The sequence below is a fragment of the Lithobates pipiens genome, unplaced genomic scaffold (genome assembly GCF_037356315.1).
Source record: "Lithobates pipiens isolate NorthernLeopardFrog02 unplaced genomic scaffold, aLitPip1_a1.2 Scaffold_8, whole genome shotgun sequence".
Taxonomy (NCBI): Eukaryota; Metazoa; Chordata; class Amphibia; order Anura; family Ranidae; genus Lithobates; species Lithobates pipiens.
This window is the reverse complement of record NW_027507903.1, coordinates 138,715,594-138,737,093: the sequence shown is the minus strand read 5'-3', so window position 1 is coordinate 138,737,093 and position 21,500 is coordinate 138,715,594. Positions and strand designations below refer to the sequence as shown.

Genomic DNA, 21,500 nt, shown 5'->3' with positions numbered 1-21,500 from the left:
GGATTTCTTCTCACTTCCTGTTTTGGCTTTGAGAGATGAAGTGAAGAGAAATCTCTCCAATGGGACACAGATGGCAAAAAAAAAAAAAAAAAAAACTGTCAAAGGGTATAACCCTTCATTTTCCAAATGAAAAGAAAAAACACTTTTAGTAATACTTTAAATATTTCCTTTAAAAACAGAAGTTCAGGGAAGCAACACTGAGAGAACAGGAGCCAACAGCAATGAAAATTGTAAATCACAAACAGAAAATTTCCCAGCACACTTACCAGCTAGCCTGCAAGAAAACCAAATTGGCCCTGGCTAATGATTCACTTTAAAAAACAGAGGGGGTTTAGTTGCAAACATTTGCAATTATATGTGGAAGCTGCAGTGTCTCGTGAAAGACTCATCTGTATACTGCGGTCCTAACTCTATATTTAGGAGGTTGGAGCATATACAGTTGTGTTGATAAGTTTAGATACCCTGGCAGAATTTATGATTTCTTGGCCATTTTTCAGAGAATATGAATGATAACACAAAAACCTTTCTTTCACTCATGGTTAGTGTTTGGCTGAAGTCATTTATTATCAATCAGCTGTGTTTACTCTTTTTAAATCATAATGGCAACAGAAACTACCCAAATGACCCTGATCAAAAGTTTACATACCCTGGTGATTTTGGCCTGATAACATGCACTAGACATGTGCAGAGTAAAATATTTTGTTTCGGAATTTCGTTTTCGTCCGAAAAATTTATTTATGTAGTTACTCCCGAAATTCGTTTTTATTTATTTCGTTTTTCGTTCAAAAATTGCATTCGTCCGAAAATCCACATGAATTACGGTCGAATCTGTCTTTGAAGGCTTATGGTGTCTGTCGAATGTATAAAGAAGAATCGACGGAGCTGGTATATAGCATACTTCGTGTGAACTTTAGAACCCTATTAAAGTCTATGGGACTCCAACGTTCAAAATCTAAAGTGCTAATTTTAAAGGCTAATATGCAAGTTACTGTCCTAAAAAGTGTTTGGGGACCCGGGTCGTGCCCCAGGGGACATGTATCAATGCAAAAAAAAGTTTTAAAAACGGCCGTTTTTTCGGGAGCAGTGATTTTAATAATGATTAAAGTGAAAACAATAAAAGTGTAATATTCCTTTAAATTTCATAGCTGGGGGGTGTGTATAGTATGCCTGTGAAGGGGCGCATGTTTCTGGTGCTTAGAACTGTCCCTGCACAAAGTGTAATTTATGCAGGAAAAAAAGTCCTTTAACCACTTGGGTACCGCGCTATTGCCGAATGACGGCATTAGCGCGGACCTAGATTTCCAGGACTACGTCTATTGACGTCGTCCTGGTTACGAGCGGCCTGCGCGCCCCCTGAGGGGCGCGCGCGGCGCGCTCTGTGATCGGCGAGTCCGTGAGACTCGCCTGATCACCGATCCGTGTAAGGGGTCGATCCCGACCCCTTATCACGTGATCAGCTGTCAGCCAATGACAGCTGATCATGTGATAGAACGGAGCCGGTAATCGGCTATTATTCCTCCTCGCGCTGACAGCGCGAGGAGAAAAAAAAAAAGCCGATCACCGGCGGCCGTGATCGGGACATCAGTCCCGATCACGGCCAGCAATGAAAGGCACCACATGCCACCTGCCAGTGCCCACCTGCCTCCCGCAGTGCCATCCTGAAATATAACAAAGTAAAAGTAAGTGCCCCCCGTCTGTGCCCATAATGCCCACAGTGCCACCCCACAGTGCCACCCACAGTGCCACCCCACAGTGCCACCCCACAGTGCCACCCACAGTGCCACCCACAGTGCCACCCAATCTGCCTCAAAGGTGCTGCACCCCAGTGCGCCCATCAGTGCCCAGCAGTGCCGCCCATCAGTGCCCAGCAGTGCCGCCCATCAGTGCCCAGCAGTGCCACCTATCAGAGCCACCTATCAGTGCCACCTATCAGTGCCCATCAGTCCCATCTATCTGTGGTACCTATCAGTGCCCATCCGTGCCACCCATCCGTGCCACTTATCAGTGCCACCCATCCGTGCCATCTTATCTGTGCCCATCTTTGCCCATCAGTGCCGCCTTATCTGTGCCCATCGGTGCCGCCTTATCTGTGCCTATTAGTGCCGCCTTAACTATGCCTATCAGTGCCCACAAGTGCAGCCTATCAGTGCCCACCAATGCAGCCTATCAGTGCCCACCAATGCAGCCCATCAGTGCCCACCAATGCAGCCTATCAGTGCCGCCTTATCAGCGCACTTCAATGAAGGAGAAAAATGACCCATTTGCAAAATTTTATAACAAACTATTAAAACATGATTTTTTTTTTTTTTTTTTTTGCATCTTTTTTTGTTTGTTTAGCAAAAAATAAAACTCCGAGCTGTAACTAAATACCACCAAAAGAAAGCTCTATTTGTGGGAAAAAAATGATAGAAATTTCATTTGGGTACAGTGTTGTATGCCCGCGCAATTGTCATTCAAAGTGCATCAGCGCTGAAAGCTGAAAATTGGTCTGGGACTGAGGGGGGTTTAAGTGCCCAGTAAGCAAGTGGTTAAAATCACTCGCAGCTATTATGAATTGTTGGCTCCGTAATACAGAGAACACTCATTGAAAGTCATTGATAAAATAAATAAATAAATAAACAAATTCAATTACCAGGCCCTTCAGGTCTGGTGTGGATATTAAGGGGAACCCCGCATCAAATTTAAAAAAAAATTGACGTGGGGTTCCCCCTAAAAATCCATACCAGACCCTTTATCCGAGCACTTGTAATTAGTGTGTGTGTATAAACACTGTATCCACGCCTAGGCCGACAAGGCCCAGGCCTAGGGCAGCACTTTGCGGGGGGGGGGGGGGCAGCACGGAAAGAGTCCCCACCAGCTTGTGCTACACTGTTATGCGCGTACACACGATCGGAATTCTCGTTGGAAAAAGCTCTGATGGTTTTCCCGATGGAATTCGGCTCAAGCTGTCTTGCCTGCACACGGTCACATCAAATTCCGATCATTTATAATGCGGTGACATACAGCACGTACGACACGACTAGAAAAAGGAAGTTCAATAGTCAGTAGCCAATAGCTTCTGTCTCGTAGTTGAATCTGAGCATGCGTTATTTTTGGCGTGTCAGAATTGCATACACACGATCGGAATTACCGATAGAAAGTTTTTCCTTGGGGAAAATTGAGAACATGCTATACATTTTTGGCTGGCGGAAATTCGGACAGCTAAATTCCGATGGAACATACACACGGTCGCATTTTCCGATGAAAAGCTCTCATCGGTCTTTTTCTGGCCTGGATTCCGATCGTGTGTACGCGCCATTAGTGTAGCGCCAGTCTTATGGGGCAGACTGGGCTGAGAGGCAAATTAGTCTAGCACCACCATAAAGCGGCTGCACTGCTTCCAGTATGTGGGCAGCCAGCATTCCGCAACTGTGTGGGGGGAGGGGGGGCACTTCTAATTTTGACTGTCCTATCATCCTGGACCCCAAACCTTCCTCACTGTGCTATATGTCTTCTGGTGCACCATTGGCATGGTTATATCTTCTTAGTCTTCTCCATAAAATTATCAGAAATTTGTGCTTACCCACTTGTCGGTCGCCATATAGCAGAATGATGCCGGCAAAGTGGTTGTGTTATCCTGATCGGACGTCATATGACGTGATCAGGATAACAGAGCCAGCGTGTTCCGCCTGACACATCTCAACTCCGAAAGTGGTTTGAAGCTTCTGACAGAGGCTGCTTACCACGTGATCAGCTGATCATCGCGTGAACCAAGAAGTGCCGGTAAATGGCTTTCTTCGGTTCACGCTGACAGGGAGAGCCGATCGCCGGCTATCCCTGTCAGTGGGGGGTCTATGCTGATAATGAGCACATTGGTTATCAGCACAGCCCCCATCAAAAGGTGTCCATCAGCTGCCAATAAGTGACCAACACCTGCCAGCCTTTCGCCATAATAAACAGATGTCAGTGGCAATCAGTGCCCACAACAGTGCCCAAAAAAGTGCCAATCAGTGCCCCATCAGTAATTTCATGTCAGTGCCCCATTAAAGAGCCAATCAATGCCACTCAGTAATGCCTGTCAGTAGCTCCTCATCAGTGCTACCTATCCTGTCTCATTGCAGAGATTTCCCTTCACTTCCTGCCCCATAGCCAAACAGGAAGTGAGCGGAAATCTATGGCAAATTAAGGGAATCCATTGCCGCCCCCCCCCCCCCCCCCGGCACTGAGTTTCTGGACTCCTGACAGACCCTTGCATCTTTCATTCAGTGTTGCACTGAAGTTTCTGGATTCTGAGTCATGGGGAAAAGAAAAAAATTGTCAAAGAATTTAAGAATTTGCGGGAAAAGATAGTATAAAACAGGAAAGGGATATAAAAGAGGGAGAATGTACTGGGGTACAAACTGACCTGGGGGGGGGGGGCGGAGGATAATACTGGGAAACAGACTGATTTAAGTAGATGTACTATAGAGTATACTGAATAAAATAAAAAAAATTGTTGCTGTGTGCCGCTAAAGTGTTTGGGTTTGGCTTAATGAAAAGGTAACCCAAAGGAAGAACCGCAATGTCCTAAGTGTGAACTTAGGTTATGTGCTTCCCCTACAGGGGAATTTGAACAACTACAAAATTGTGTTGCAATATCAGGAAGTATATTAATACATAATACCTAAAAAAATGTGAAAAAAAAAATATATAATATAGTGTGAAATTTATGATATATATCACCAACAAAAATACATAACCAATCTATTATAAATGGTGTGAAATAATACCATCTATACCCTTAATTCAATAAGTGCAAGACAATGACATATCTGTATATACAATGTATGTACAATGTATGTAAAATAACACCATCTGCTCCCTTAACTCAATAAGTGCAAAAGAGTGGCATATTCGTATATACAACAACATAAAAAAGGTGAAATGGCACAAAAAATTAACAAAACAGAAAATTAGATAATAAAGTGTTCAATTATTGAATTATTGAAAAAAAGTCCATAAAAACTCTAAAATCACCACGTGTCTAATGTGATATTAAATTCTTAGTCTCCTGTTCGACATCTCAGCATGTATTATAGTGCACCACCACCGGAAGTGAGGATTAGCTCCTTACCAGATGTTCTTAAACAGTACGCTCTGAAAAGTCAAACCAGGCCATATACATCCCTCAAACGTCCATAGGCTCCGCCCATAAGCTAAATCGTAAAACAATCAGGCTCCAATATTTGGCAATGACTGGTCCACCATAAAAGGGAGGAGAAAAATGCTCCAAATAGTGTAAAAACGTTTTATTGAGAATAATAAAAAGAAATAAGAAATGCACTTACAAAGGTACAGCCCAATTAGGCGTATCACAGTAGGCAGCGCCGGCCAGACGCAATTCTCTACATCAATAACCTTTCACCAGCTGGTCTATTCGGAGGCAATGAATAGCGTGTCACACCGCCCGACGCGTTTCGTGAAATGTCACGTCATCTCGGGGCTCGGGTGACACGCCATTTTGCCTCATTTATATACTGTCCTGTGGCCCAAGCCTCCTCCTTCATGGGCGGCTGCGACATCACTGGCAATCCCAGGGCGGAAGTGACGCAAGAGCATCACAACGCGCCAGCCAATCATTATACCACAAAATCTGCTCAGCCTATCACCGTTGGCTCACCGCTAAACACCAGCGGGAGCCAAGCCTCGCTTCCGATGACGTATCGGAAGCCTTATCTTCGCATTCGTGAGGGCGGAAATGACACTCAAAACAGTGTCTCCGCCTTTGCTAGCAGCGTGATCATGTCAGGGCAGCCGACCAATCCCTGGTGGCTACCCGACGTAGACACGTACAAGGTGATAGATGCGGGCAGAGCGAGGACCAAGCCTCACTTTCGATCCTCACTCCGCACGCAACACACACAGAGCGGAAACAAAAAGAAAAAAAGGAAGGAAATTCGCTCTTCAAGTTTAACCCCGGCCATCCGCCGTCCCCATCCCAATGGGTGCAATTCTGTTCAAAAACAGAAGGATGATATTCGATCCACACGAAAACAATAAATATCAGAGGGCATACTTAACGCACCATTAAGGAAGAGGCTAATGAAAAGGTGGCAACCCTAGGTGGAACGGGAGATTCGCATCATGGATGTGCAGCGCACAAATCTGCAGCAACTGCGTAATTCTATCATGTCAGTATGGACCAAAATCTTGGACGAATGTTTCCAACACCTTGTTGAATCTATATCACAAAGAATTAAGGCAGTTCTGAAAACAAAAGGGGGTCCAACTCGGTAATAGCAAGGTGTACCTAATAAAGTGGCTGGTACGTGTATGTGGAAGCCGCAGTGCTTCATGAGGCCTCCTTTGATCTGAAAGCTGTCATTTGTTTTCTACAAGTTATTCCAAAAGTGACCTTGGTTAAGTTGTCTGGAATTGTGCTCTTAGGTCATGTCACAGTGACAATGTTTTCTTTCTGTCTGCAATGACAGTGGTTTGGGTCAGAGTGCAAAAAGGATATGACTTACATCTAAAGGTTATTTGTTATCTCAGCATGTGGCTGACAATAGAAATTGAGCTTTGGCACCCCTGCCCCGCTGCCGGTCTGTTTGTGACCTGTTGTGGAAATGGGCGAGGGGTGGGCGGCGCCACAGCTCAATTTCTAATGTAGCCACTCGGCCAGCTCCGCTTCTATCTTGATTACCTTGGCCTGTTACTAATAATCTACGGTAATGGCAGTGGAAGCTCCACTGCAGGAACACCGGATGTAAGGAGGGGCTCCGCTGGGGACACCAGATGTAAGAAGGGGCTCCGCTGGGGACACCTGATGTATGGAGGAGCTCCTCTGGGGACACCAGATGTATGGAGGAGCTCTGCTGATGACACCAGATGTAAGGTGGAGCTCCGCTGGGGATACCAGATGTAAGGAGGGGCTCCGCTGGGGACACCTGATGTATGAAGGGGCTCTGCTGGGGACACCTGATGTATGGAGGGGCCCGCTGGGGAAATCTGATGTAAGGAGGGGCTCCGCTGGGGACACCTGATGTATGGAGGGGCTCCGCTGGGGACACCTGATGTATAAAGAGGCTCCGCTGGGGACACCTGATGTAAGGAGGGGCTCCACTGGGGACACCTGATGTAAAGTGGGGCTCCGCTGGGGACATTGGATGTATGGAGGAGCTCCGCTGGGGACACCTGATGTAAGGACGGGCTCCGCTGGGGACACCTGATGTAAGGAGGGGCTCCGCTGGGGAAACCTGATGTATGAAGGGGCTCCGCTGGGGACACCTGATGTAAGGAGGGGCTCCACTGGGGATACCTGATGTATGGAGGAGCTCTGCTGGGGGCACTTGATGTAAAGAGGGGCTCCGCTGGGGACATTGGATGTATGGAGGAGCTCCGCTGGGGACACCTGATGTAAGGAGGGGCTCCGCTGGGGACACCTGATGTAAGGAGGGGCTCCGAGGGAACACTTGATGTAAGGAGGGGCTCCGCTGGGGACACCTGATGTAAGGAGGAGCTCTGTTGGGGACACCTGATGTAAGGATAGACTCTACTGGGGGCACCTGATGTAAGGACAAATTCTGCTGGGGGCACCTGATGTAAGGACAGACTCTGTTGGGGGTAACTGATGTAAGGACAGACTCAGCTGGGGGCACCTGATGTAAGGACGGACTCTGCTGCGGGCACCTGATGTAAGGACGGACTCTGCTGGGGCACCTGATGTAAGGACAGACTCTGCTGGGGGCACCTGATGTAAGGACGGACTCTGCTGGGGGCATATGGTGGCAGGCGACACGTTCAGGGTTGAATGATTTCATTCTATATTACAATCTAATAATAGAAATAATACACTTCAATTATCCCTGACACCATAACAACCATGGTCCTGGGATGATTGAAGCGATAACACCAGGTATTTGGAGTATCTTTATGTAGCACCGGCTCGTGAAGAGTACGCGCCCTGTTTTTTGGCATTTAATCTTCCTGGAACCGCAGTTTGGTTTTGGGTTTAATTACTCTAAATTGTGGCCTCAGTACCAGTCTGGCTGGATTGCACTGTGTTCTGCTTGACCATAGGTGGCGCTGTCATCTCTGGCAGGTTCTAGAACGCAGTCCAGTTGGGTGCATTAAGTGTCAGTTCTCTCTCGGAACCAGCCCAGTGGGTGTGTCACTCTTGCTGTGCATTCTGGGAGAGGGTACTTAAGGTGCTGACATCACGTACTTCGGGATTCTGGTCCAGAAGTGCTTTCTGAATGTTTGGTCCTGGTCCTCCTGACCAGCCCCTAGGGCTCTCATGGCCTAGGGTGCGGATCCACCCAACTCCAAGTCTCTGGGCTTGCTGGCCCGAGGCAAAGTAACTGAAAGAAGGATTCAAAGGTGGTTCGGTGCCGTCTTGGTTTGTGGAGAGGCCCAGCAACTGTAGAAGCATCCAGGGGAGGACTCTTCGGGAGAACGCCATGCAAAGGCTGGCTTCTCAGCAGGAGCCTGGAGGCTAAGTTGAAAGACCCCAAGCGAATCTGGTCTCGTATGGTATCGCCGGACCGGCTGTAAGATATTGGTACCGTACGAGAGTTCGCTGAGTTGTCTACATCTTTCAGTTTTATTCAAGTGTTCTACAACAAGTCTGTGGCGGAGACTTTGTTTGATTTAAACACCCTGTTTGCTGCTAGGCCTGGTGAGAGAAGGACTATCAGATAAGGGTGAGGATCCAGCTGTGAATGGCTATTCTCTGGATTTCCTAATGTGAGAGACTCCTTTGTCCATATGATTTAGTTCAAGAGTACCTGGACTTTCTTACCTAAACCCTCTAACCCTCCTTTGAAAAACTGTGTTTGTTTATTCTTTTATACAAATAAAAATCCCTTAAGCGGATCTGGCGTCAATCTCTGCAGTTCTTGGGCCATCTACCTCGGGAAACCCCTAGACATACACGAGGTCAAGAAGGTAACGGTAAGCCCAATTAAATCAGTTGCTCCTTCAGGGGTCAGTGCTACATTTATTTGCTGATTTGTTAAACTCTGGAATACACATTTCTATTGTGGTGTAGGATTTGGGCCTGCTGTCCCTCCATCCCTCTTTCCTTCCTTTTCTCTCCTTCCCTCCTTCTTTCTCTCTCTCTCTCTCCCTCTTTTCCCCTTTCTTTCTCTATCTCTCATTCACCTCAGACTCTACCCACACCCCATTTGAACCACGCCCACTATTTCACGTAAACCATGCGCCTTTTTCTTTTTTTTGCTATGCCACACCTACAAACGCATGCCCCCCCTAATTATAATAAAACTCCACCTACAGCCAAAAAAGTGTCCCTATACATTTTTTTACAATGTTGGCAACTATGATATTCATAGCTCCCAACTGTCCCTTGTTTCGAGGGACTGTCCCTGATTTGGCACAGTCCCTCTTTCCTCCTCATTTGTCCCTCATTTTGGTCTGATCTATATAGTTTTATATAAAATTTACTATTTATCCTTCAAAAAGTGTTTCCCAGTGCTAAACCTTTCATCCAATTCATAAATTCCAGCATCTGTACATTTCAAAAACCAGTAAAAGCCAGTTTAAGTAAAAAAAAGTAGTGGTAAAAAAAAACGTGTGGGTGGTTTCATTTTTTTGTGTATAATTCTCCTTTAAGGGGGCGTGGCAGGGGGTGTGCCCTATACTTACATAGGTGTCCCTCGCTTCTACCCCAAGAAGGGTATGCATATAAAGAGGAGGGCCAGTTAAAAAAAAAAAAAAGTCAGCAGCTGCAAACACTGCAGCTGCTGACTTAATAAACACACTTACCTGTCCAGGGCGCCCGCGATGTCGGCCGCCCGAGGCCGACCCGTACCTCGGCTCTCGGGGCCGCCATTCCCTCTAAGGGAAACAGGCAGCGGAGCCTTACGGCTTCACTGCCCGTTTCCTACTGCGCATGCGCGAGTCCCGCAGCTACTGCGCATGCGCGAGTCCCGCAGCGCTTTCTGAATGGGACGCGCTGTGTTCTGGAACACACAGTTCCCAGAACACAGCGCGACCCATTACCCAGAAGACGCCGCGACGAAGACAGAAGACAGAAGATCTCCGCGGAGGAGGAAGAGGAAGATTAGGATAAAGTGCCTAGCAAGCAGGCATTTCTGGTAAGTAAAAAAAAAATTTTTTTTTCATTTTATTTTTTTTTGATTTTTTTGTCATTTTTAACATTTTTTGGTTTTCAGGGTGGCCCTCCACTTAAGCTTGAATACGTTAAAAATTAACTTTTTTTTTTTTTTTGGCCACATGTTATTCTTGCCGCTCTTGCAGATGTGCCAAAGCGCTCTGCCTGGAGGATAAACTCTTCAACTGGCATGCCAGCATGCACGTGAAATCTGCAGATGTGCCAAAGCGCTCTGCCTGGAGGACAAGCTCTTGAACTGGCATACCAGCATGCACGTGAAATCTGCAGATGTGCCAGGCATAGAGTGTTGCTGAAACTCCAAAGCCCAAAGCTGTGCATGCGTAAAATAAGTATGGGGGAAGGGATCAAACATTCTTTTTGCAGCACAAAAACTCTGTTATATATAAAAAGAAATACTATAATACTTCAATGTGAGAGAGGAAAGGAGGGAGTATACAGAGGAAAATAAACGAAGAATGTCAACTTGTAGCTTGCATGTTCCCTCCATGCCAGGTCTAAACATGGCGCCACTTCACTTCCGCCCATTACAGACGTCAGCTCGGCACACATCCTGGCACGCTGTGCGGTGCAAGCCTCGTTGTGGTGTCTCCGGTTGTGCTGGTAGTGAATGTGATTGATACGGCGGAGGCTGCTCTCTGTACCCCGGGGTTATATGGAGTGTATGTGTATACAGTAGGTGAGTGATGGAGGGTACACTGTGCCCTGTACCGCTTCAAACAGCACAAGCAGTGTCTGCTAGGCGAGCCTTGGTCTTTGCGGCCTAGTGTGCTGTCTCTCCTATCTGACATGCTCGGTTATGTTTTGTAGCTGCCCGCCTGCTTGTTTCTGTTTTCCTTTCTATGAGTTAGAAGACTCTCATTCGGGTCATGTCTTCCCTGGGCTGCTGGTTGTTTGAAGGTACACCACCATGGTGTCAGCTCTGTCTTCTTATTATTATTATTATGGGCCATGCTGGTTGCCTGGCCTACCTTGTAGTGTTTGTACCTAACAATCCCACACAGGGTGCTTTCATTCACATCCAAATAGAAGCATAACTCATCATGCTGCTTTTTCTATTCTGATGCAGTTTGTCACCCCTCATGTAGGGTGACAACGCTGAATGGCCTCCTGTGAAATCAATGCTGTGTTGTTGTCACGCTCAGTGATGTGTCGTCACCATGCTCGCCCACACTGCCTTAATTTCTGATTTAACTATCATGTAGGCCGGGGGTCAGCAACCTGTAGATCGCACCAGGAGATTGGCAGATCCTGGTCTGGGCTTGCTGCTGCCATCCCAGAGCATCGTGTAGTGGGACTTCTTGTCAATAACACCCCATGTGCACAGCCCGTCTGGAAGTCGGCACTGTGCTACGCTAATCATAGGCAGTGAGACACTTCCAGATCTCTGCAGCTGGACAATGTCTCCCTGAGTTGAGTTGCATCTTGATATAGCGGTTATTTACCCCGTAGGGTCCTGACGCACTTACAAACACATACACTAGGGCCAATTTTGTAGACCGGATCTGATTAACTTACCAGCATGTCTTTGGAGTGTGGGAGGAAACTCATGCAGGCACAGGGAGAACATGCAAACTCCAGGCAGATGGTGTCGTGGTCGGGATTTGAACCAGTGACCCTATTGCTACTAGGTGAGAGTGCTACCCACTACACCACTGTTCTGCCCACTGCCTGTGATTAGCGCAGTGCCGTGCCGACTTTCTGGCAGGCTCTGCACATGGGGTGTGCGAACACGCACACCCCATGTGCAGAGCTGTAGTAGGGAGCAAGAGCCACATAAGCTGTCTCCTCTGTAGGTCTGGCTCCTGTGCCATGTGGAGTGACACCAACTGCACTCCATCTCTTATCCCTACTAGCGTTCTCCAGAGTGGTACCAGCAGCAGGGAAGAAGAGATCTTCAGGTCAGGGTGAAGTAATACACTGGATATAACAGTATAGTGCTGCATTCACACTGATGTTCTGCAGTTTACCCACACCGTGGGTGCATTGCGGTGTACCTGCTGCTTTCCTGTGGGTTTGCTGCGCTTAGCCATAGACTTCAATTTTATTCTGTGGGTTTGGTGCTCTTTCTGAATGCAGGAGTTTTGTTGCACTTTGCGAATGTGCACCACACCTGCAGGATATAATAGAAGACTATGGCAAAGCGTAGCTAACCCAGGAAAGTCACAAATGCACTGCACCCAAGGTACAGGTAAACCGCAGCACATCAGTGTGAAAGTAGCCTTATAGGGGGCTCAAAACAGTAAGGGTTCATTTGCAGTTTTGGGGATGGTAAAATAGTGAAGACCTGCTTACCACCCCTGCCACAGCTGCACTCCCTTTAGCTGCAATGACTAGCATGACCCATACAAGTGAATGAGGCCACTCTGAAAATGCCCTGCAACCTTGTGCAGTACAGCAAAGGGGTTAAAGCGGGCATCGTTGCTTTCTCACAACCTGCTTCACCCCCTTGGACCTCGCAGAATCATGCTGTTGCTCAACGCTTGCAGAGTTGCCCAATTTATGAATGGGTCACGTTTGGCAGGCAGTAGCACCCACCAAAAACAAGGGGCTTAATTCCTGCAGCAAGCAGGATTTGATTGACAGCAGCAGGAGCCAATGGCTCCTTTGAGAGAAGGGGAGAGAAGAGCAGCGCTGCTGCAGAAAGGCGCATACCTGAGCCCGATCTCTATCCTGTGAAGAATTTAAGAGAAGGCTGGTGGGACCTGACCTTGACTTTTTTTTTATCTTGATGCAGAGAATGCATTAAGATAAAAAATGTTTTACCTTTATGATCACTTTAAGGTGCTTGTTCACACTGTGTAGTGTCTGATGTGTTTCTGTCCCTGGGCAAGGATGGCAACCTCAAGGGCACATAGGAAACAATTGTTTTCTATGTACCCTGTTCACTAAACATCTCCGCCTTCGGGTGGATTGCACACATGCTACATTTTTTCACAGTGCTTTGAGGGTTAATTCGCCTTTAAAATAAATAAATAAAAGGTGAACTAACACTTTACACCCTTCCCAACCACCCTATCCCTGCTGTACCTACCCCCATGGGTGATGAGCTGTCAGTGCCCACACAGCTGGTTTAGCAGTCTGTGGAGTTTAAATAACTGCTCTTTTATTTTTCTGCAGGGCTTCCAGGATGGATCAGAACAATACTCTGCCTGTGCTGACTAATCAGAATTGCTCTGATCTGTCCTGCAAGCACTGTAGAAGGAAGAGAAAGAAGAGTTGAGATTTCAAATCTCTGGACCGCTACACCAGCTGCGTGGGGCACTTGACTCAGAGGTAAGTATAGTTGATGGGGGAAAAAAAAAGCACACTGCAAAGCACAACCTCCTCAATGCAGTTTTTCCTGGAGTTTGACCTAGTGAAGTGCATAGAATGCATTAAGGTGAAAAAACATTTCACTTTACAACCCCTTTAAAGTTGGCTCTAAATAAGTCCACTCCATAAGAAATCATTAGTGGCCACTCTCATATTTCCATCACGACTCATTCCTTTAAGGCTGGGTTCACACTAGTACGAATCGGATGTATTTCCCCCGCATGACATGAGATTGTGACTCTATAGAGCCTTTTCACACATCTCCCTGGCAATTCAGGAGTCCTGTGTGTCTTTAATTCCTTATCGGGGCCGAATTCAGGCAAAAATTCGGACCGGATTAATACCGGAAATGAAAAACCGGACCCCTACATCAGTGTGAACGCAGCCAAAATGAGAACATTCATACTTGCCTCAGTGCTGCAGCATCGGTCCCACGTTGAGAACTGATCGATCACATGACTGCTGATCATTCAGCTCTTGGTCTTCTCAGAGTGGAGATAGTCAGTCTTTGTTCACTGCAGCCCTGGGCAGAGGAGAGGAAGGGCAAGCCTGGCTTTGGCTCTCAGCCTTGTGCTGAGAGGAGAAGCTGAGTGGATCCCAACAATATTGTAGGGATACTTCCAGAGCCTGGAGCGGGCAATAGTATGGCAATACTTCTCCTTTAAACTTCACCTATTTTGTCTCGCCATCAAGAAATGTATCCTTGTTCATTCCCAGCTGGTGTTCTTCTGCAATAATCATTCTCAGTGCTTCTTTTTTTTTTCTCTCTAGCTTGAAGGTCAGAATCATGTCTTTATATGACGATTTAGCAGTTGAGACTAGTGATTCAAAAACAGAAGGATGGTCAAAAAACTTTAAGCTCTTGCAGTCACAATTGCAAGTCAAAAAGGCAGCTCTAACACAAGCAAAGGTAAGGAACTGTTTGCAGTGGTTTTCCTTCCTCTCTTGCACTTTCTCCTTTATTACTCGGCTGCTAAACCTAATTTCATTTTGTGTTATTTACAAAGGCTGGTAACAGCAGAGCAAACCTTTTACATGCAATTAGTACATTGAACGTATAGGCTTCATGCACACTGCAGCTCAAAGAAGCCATTCCTGCAGCCGTTTGAGTTTTTACTTGTCTCTGCCTGTAAACTCCCATGTATCCATGCCGACTATAGGCATTTTCAGGAGTTCTGTGGCAGGGGAGTTTACAGGCAAAAAAAAAATTCAGACTTCTGATATAAGAATACTTTACTGAGTAGACCTCCATGAATATTTAATTCAATTCCCCACCCTAAAGGAATGATGTGATGCTGACCCATTGCTTAAAGTGGCACTAAAGTATTTTTTAAGGAATTGCAAGCAGGCATGTTGTTTATTGGAGAAGAGACATGCAATAAGGTAAACCTATCTGCCTCCTCGTTCTAATTTCACTCAGTATACATTCCTGCATTGTTCCTGTTTGCCACGATGGCTGAATGCCTGTGCGTAAGTGGGAGTTACATTATCCCATGCCAGCCTATCAAGATGACTGAAGACCAGCCCTGAAAGAAGCCAGGGAGAAGATGCCAGCAAGGGACCTCAATGGCATCAGTCTGTTAGATGAAGTAGAATTCCAGGCTAAACTTAAAAATGCTCCCTTACCCATCTTAACACCTATGCAGACTAACCTGGGTAAGAAAGATGTATATACCTATCTGTTTTCAGCCAGCTCTGATCCAGTCACATGATCAGTAGTTAGGGTGGCTGCAGGGGAGAGGAGGGAGCGCTGACAATGGATGGGCCATAGGAGCCTGTGGGTGATGTCACTCCAGGCTTTACCAGCTGCTGTTGAATGCTCTCTCTTCCATACAGCCACTGCTGACTGACAGATCACACTACTGGATCAAAGTAGGCAGAAAATGGGTAAGAATAGGTGTTAAGAGGAGGAAGGAAGCATTTTTAAGATTAGTTGGGTTTAGTATGGAGTATTGTGGACTTTATTTCCGCTTTTAAGTAGTTTTAAATGCTAACATTTTTACATTAAAGGAGAAGTCCAGTCTGAGCTCATTCGACTGGGCTTCTCCTATGGGTCACAGGAGTGCAATTAGTTTTGCACTCATGTGACCCATTTCCAGCAGAGAGCAGTCTGATGTCCACTCTCTGCTGATGTAATTTAGGTCAGTCCAGGCACCACGTCATCCTGACTTTAGAAGTCTGGGTCCGCCAGGTGCCTGGTCTGATGGCAGTCTCAGCCTCTCAGCGAGCCACTGAGGTGGCCGCTTCCCGCCCCTCCACAGCTCAGCGCTCCAATGAGCGTGAAGGAGCAGAAGAGCTGCTGATTGAGAGTCAGCAGGTCTCTGCTCGGAGAGGAGAGAGAACCGAGCCATCGGCAGTGTTTGGTGGCTCGGTTCTCATTGCAGAGGCGATGGGGGACAACCCAAAAAAAACATTTTATCATACGATTTTACTGACTGTTATTTGTTGCATTACCAACTTTCCTTGCTTTCTGGTATATATGAACTTCCATCCAACAGAGTGTGCTCCCACATCCATGTGGCCCAGCTTTCAGGACTACGTGTCCCATCATGCTTTGTGCTAATCCGCATGGGCTCCTGTTCACTGTTATAACAGCTGACACAAGGGCAAGCAGCCTCCCCACCAGCAGCTGAAGAGATAGGGCTGGTTTAAGGAGCCGGGCTGCCTGTGCGTGCAGACACTGGTGGTATTAGGATGCAATTGTGTAGTTCTAACTCCTCCATCAGATCGGCACTGGGTAGAGGGCACTAAAAAGACGAGATCGTTGGAAGTGGCTTAAATAAAGACAGAAAACGAATGAAAAGGTACAAATCTGAAACTGATTACTCTTATTACTTAAGGTTATAGGTACCTTACCATCTGTTTTTTCCTACTGGCTTGCATGTTATTACATGAACATATGAGCTGGCATTACTGGGTGCATCGAGGTAATAGGTATTCAGTCTATCTAACTGGACAAATATGTGCTGTAGTTGGGACAGAAGTTTATTGTATCTTGTTTTACATGATGGTTGCGTAAAAGTGACCCTGTGGTGACAGGGTTGCTTTGAATGTTGAATATAGCAGGGAAGAAAGTAATTCTTATTCTTGATTTCATATAAGTGTAACTAAATAAGTAAAAAAAAAAAAAAAAAAAAAAAAAAATTGGCAAAAAAATTGCTCTGCCTATAGCTGTATAAACAATGCAAAATTAGGGTAAATAGTTGCTTTTATTTTCTCCCCCCAGACTCAAAGAACAAAACAGAGCACAGTACTAGCACCTGTTATTGATCTTAAAAGAGCCAGCGCTGATGACCGACAAATTGTTGATACTCCACCCCATGTGGCCACTGGACTAAAGGTACCATTATTTGCTGTTATTTTGAAATTGTTACAAATTATGATTACTGTTATGATTACAATTGCATTGTAATTATACTGTCTGCCTTTTATGTTGTAAAGATCTGCGTAAACTTTTATCACTATATAAATCCTATATAATAATCATGACATTAGTAAAAAAAACTTTGAAGCACCAGGTTAAAAATTGATTTAAAAAATTTCCAGAGGCTTGGCAAAAATTCCCATTTGATGTATAACGAGGTTGCAGCACTAAGAGTGAGACCTTTTTCACAGATCTAATCTTGAAAGATGATCCTTCTATTATATATTATCAGTGCCACCACTCACCAGATGTAATTGCCTCAAACAGTAAAGGAGGTCAAAGTATGCAAATGATATATGCAATCCAGTTGTGATTTCACCTCCCCGCATTATTAGAAGTATTACACTTGGTAATCTCAGCAAGTTGAAAGCAGGACCAGTCCTCCACATCCAAAAAAGAAATCCTTTTAGTAGCATGTTGATATAACAAAGAAATACTCTTATAGCACAATAACCTGTGTGTGTGTTGTTTTTTTTTTTTTTTGTCCTCGAATTACAATAAAATAAAAGCTGTCAGATCATAATTCACCTAAAAACACTGTCGCACTGAGCAAGCCAACAGCATGTGATGCTAGTTTCCAAAGCTCTACCCAACGCATTTCTAGATGTTATCCACAGTCCTAGTAGCACCAAAGAATATTTTGCTAAAAGCTTACTGCATACAACATACATTATATGCACAGGAAACAGAATAACCAAGGCACTGGATTAAAGTGATTGTAAACCCTTACAAACCACTTTGACCTACAGGTAAGCCTAGATTAAGGCTTACCTGTAGGTCCAAGAAATATCTCCTAAACCTACATGGTTTAGGAGATATTTGCCAAAACACAGGCACCGCTGTCTACGGCGCATACGCCGTAGACAGTGGCGCGCAGGCGCACTGAGCGCGCAGCTGTCAACGGCGATATGCTGCGAGTGGCGGCTCCCGTGCGCATGCGCGGGAGTAACGTCATTACGGCTTCATCGAATGACAGCGGCGGAGCAGCGAGACCCACGAGAAGATGGATGCTCCGGACTACAGGGGACAGCGGTGGCTTCGCTGGCTCCTGTGTCAGGTAAGTGACACATAATGGACTACTATGCGATGCATAGTAGTCCATTATTCTTTACCTTTGCAGGGAATCAAAGAGGAAGTAAACTCATCAGGGTTTACTTCCTCTTTAAAACAATGTAACCAAATGTATTTAAAAAACACATGCAACGGATGAGCAGCTCTGAGGTAGGGGTTGAAGCTTTCAACAAAGAGATGTCTCCTGCCTCTATCTATAACTGGCTTTTACAGCAAGGAGCACATGGAAGGGCAAACGCATGAAAGACAAAACCAGAGAAAATTCCCAGCTAAACTCGCCAACCAAATCGTTGAAAACAGGGGTTTAGTTAGCACACATTTGCAGACGCATGCATAAGCTGCAAGGCCCCTTCCCAGAACCCTGTATCGCTTGCAGTCCTAACACTTATAAGTTTGAGAGTCTCCACAGTGGGAGCACATGCATTCTAATGGATAGATGAGGGGCAGGTGGGCTTGGAGGTAGCCCAATCCTTTCAACTTTTGATCCACAACAGCTCAGGCCAGCAGATCAGGGAGCTAGGTGATGGGAGAGCTGGACCCGCCCAAAAAGTATGCCACCAGCGGAGTCTGAACTGCCTCTCTCCAAAGCATAGTACACGTGGCCTGAATGTCAAATGGCATCGGCTGGTAAAATAGAAACCGGCCAACATTTGGCCTGTGGGGCTTTTGTCGAAGGGGCATGGCTGAAAAAGGTCTGCCGTTCGGCTCCCAATCAGCGCTCTGAGCAATTGGCTCAGAGTGCTGACCAGAGTGTTCTGGCAGGGGTGTATCAGGGGAGATCACCGTACTAACATGTTGTTAGTACAGTGGCTCCTACCTGAGCTGTCAGTTATAATTTAATCGGCCCTGCTGGGTTGAACGAAAAAAAAAAAATTATAGTGTGTACCATGCTTTACAAACACTGCTACAACCTGATGCTGGGGTGTGGGCAGGAACACCCTGGGTTGTTGTAGATCGGAAGTTTTACCCCCTACCTCAGAGCTGCTCTTCCCTTGCTTATATGTAATTTTGGATATTTGTTTTGTAAATTTATATTTGGTTACATTATTCTAATCCAGCACCTTGGTTACTCTGTTTCCTCTGCATGCAATCCCTCTCAGATCGGATAACTGCCAAGAGCTGCATATTATAGTTTTTTCCTAAATGGCCTGGTTTTGGACTATATTATAATATTTGCATACTGTAGCACCCTTGTCCTAAAGCAGGGCTATAGGTAAATTTTGTTGTGCTGGGTGGTCGCCAGCCTGGCTAATTTGTAGTTTCTATGGATCAAAGGGCTTCCTCCTAATCCTGTTTCAGCAGTGGAGCTGTTGCATTTGGCATTAGTATAATGAGCTACAGTGACTTCAAGTTATGAATAAACATTATTATTATTCAGGATTTATATAGCGCCGACAGTTTACGCAGCGTTTTACAACATCGGGGTAGACGTTACAATACAATTCGAGACAATCAGCCAAACTGGCTACTATGAATGCTGGGAGAAGGTATTTGGAGAAAGTCAGGTTATCTAGTTCTTCTCCCAGGCTGCTGTCTCGGTGGGTGCCTGAGAAACAGCTTCTGGCTGCTAGGCCAGAAGCCTGAGGCCTATCCATTTGCTCTCCTGGCTGCTAGGTCTGTATGAGGCCTATACAGGTGTTCAAGATTTTACAGATGAGTGCCTGCTCAATACCTGGAAACAATGCTGAAAGGGATGGAGTTCTAGAGAAGTACCACAGGTGACTCTTCATGGACCAGGGACCCATGAGGTGGCTGGGAGAGCTTCAAGAGAATTCTGTATGATGCTTTGAGTAAAGTTCAGTCACCACAGGAGACGGCCTATTCTACAAAGTACAGATGTGTTTTGTCTAAGGAGTCTGCCTGTCTGATGATTGTAACGATTTTTGATTAAGGGTATCCTGTGCCCTTTCTCCCTTCTCTGAAAGTGAGAAAATTACAGTGTAAATGAATGTTTGTTTCTGTTTCTGCCTGTAGTCTATGCCAGTGGTCATCGACTCCTATCCTCAGGGCCCACTAACAGGCCAGGTTTGCAAGATAACCGAAATACATCACAGGTGATATCATGTGCTTCTCAGTGTTTGCAGTATTCTAGTCTGCATCTCCCCAAAGTAATACATAAAACCCGGTCTGTTAGTGGGCCCTGAGGACAGGGTTGATGACCATTATGCCATTAAGACTCCCTAGGGATCTCAGACTTATCAGTGAGGACATATGTCCATAGTTTGTATGTACTAGCCAGAATCTAAGCTAACACTAAGGTTTCCAGTTGTCTCATTGCAACCTGACCCTCAACACTGACCAATGCTGCATGATAAACAAACCTGAGGGGTGGATGAGAGCAGATGTCCACAGTGTATCTGTACAGTCATATCTAGGCTAACAACACTGAGATTTCTTGCCATCGCACTATAACTGAACCCCCCACACACTTATCTATTTACAGTATTGCCTGCACTTCTTTATAATTTGCGATTGTGGTCTGCATGTGAACCCGGGTGTGTGCTTTTTACAGCAATGTTGTCCTATGATTTAACTTGTATTGTGCAGTCCACATTACTGTGTCTGTCCAATTTTGATATATAATGCTTATACGTATACTTTGTGTCTTCATTCTCCATCCACTCTCTCCCACATTTTCCTATTTGTGAGCAATAAATGTCTTTGTTCAAGCATAAAAGTGACTGGCATCCATCTTTCTATAATACATATGTGTCTAATAGGCAAGTGTATGGCACACTGCATTTCTACAGATTTGCAGTTATAAAAGCAAATCCAAAGGTATGTGTGCATAGTTGGTTTTTGCTTAAATGCATACATTTTTTATTTATTTTTTGTAGGAACCTGTTCCAAGTGGATTTTCTACTGGCGACGTGTTGGTTCCATTGGCAGATGAGTATGACCCTATGTACCCTAATGAATTTGAAAAAGTGGTCAAACGACAGCGGGAGGAGAGACAGCGACAGCGTGAAATAGAAAGGCAAAAAGAAATTGAGGAACGAGAAAAGTAAGTGCCTTTATACTTCTATATACTAGCAATGCCTGAGCCCTGCCTGACTCTGAAGCTCAGACAGGAAGCCGCTTCTTTTAGGGTTCATTATTTCCAAGTAGGGCAAGTTTTATTTTTTTATTTTTTTGCACCAAGCATCAGTTTCAGGTTTCACATTTGTTGTAGTGCAACTCAATCAGAGGGGCATGTAAACTAATACTATGGTAGCTGTCCACTAGATGGCACTCGCTTAATTAGGAATACACAATGGCATAACAAAACTTCAAATTGCAGGCCTGACCCTTAATTTTTTATTTTCTATTGGATTTGTGTGCTTGTGATGGGGTAGGAATTTGGTGAATACACTAGAAAGTTGTATGACATGACCTGTTTGAGCTACGGGGTGCTTGGGGAAAACTCTGTTACCCTTAGGCTTTGCAGGGTGTGGCAGTCTAAAGATTTTGTATCTATCGTTTGCATTTTGTCCCTTTCCCTGTAATATTAAACACTCCAGCAATCAATGTACTTATTTGTACTTTATGTTTTTTTATTTTAGTGGCTGTTTAGCCTCTTGCCAAGTAGTGCAGAATATGTGG

General features: G+C 45.5%; 1 protein-coding gene across 1 annotated transcript in view; it reads left to right on the top strand.

The window, feature by feature from the left end:
- Window positions 1–10,646: 10,646 nt before the first annotated feature.
- RBM17 (RNA binding motif protein 17) overlaps window positions 10,647–21,500 on the top strand; it is a 35,258-nt gene continuing 24,404 nt past the window's right edge. Inside the window, exons 1-4 of the mRNA XM_077473210.1 lie at window positions 10,647–10,787; window positions 14,195–14,333; window positions 16,650–16,763; window positions 20,756–20,922. Coding sequence (XP_077329336.1) covers window positions 14,211–14,333; window positions 16,650–16,763; window positions 20,756–20,922 — 404 coding nt within the window. The 5' untranslated portion in view covers window positions 10,647–10,787; window positions 14,195–14,210. The remainder of the gene's footprint in view (window positions 10,788–14,194; window positions 14,334–16,649; window positions 16,764–20,755; window positions 20,923–21,500) is intronic.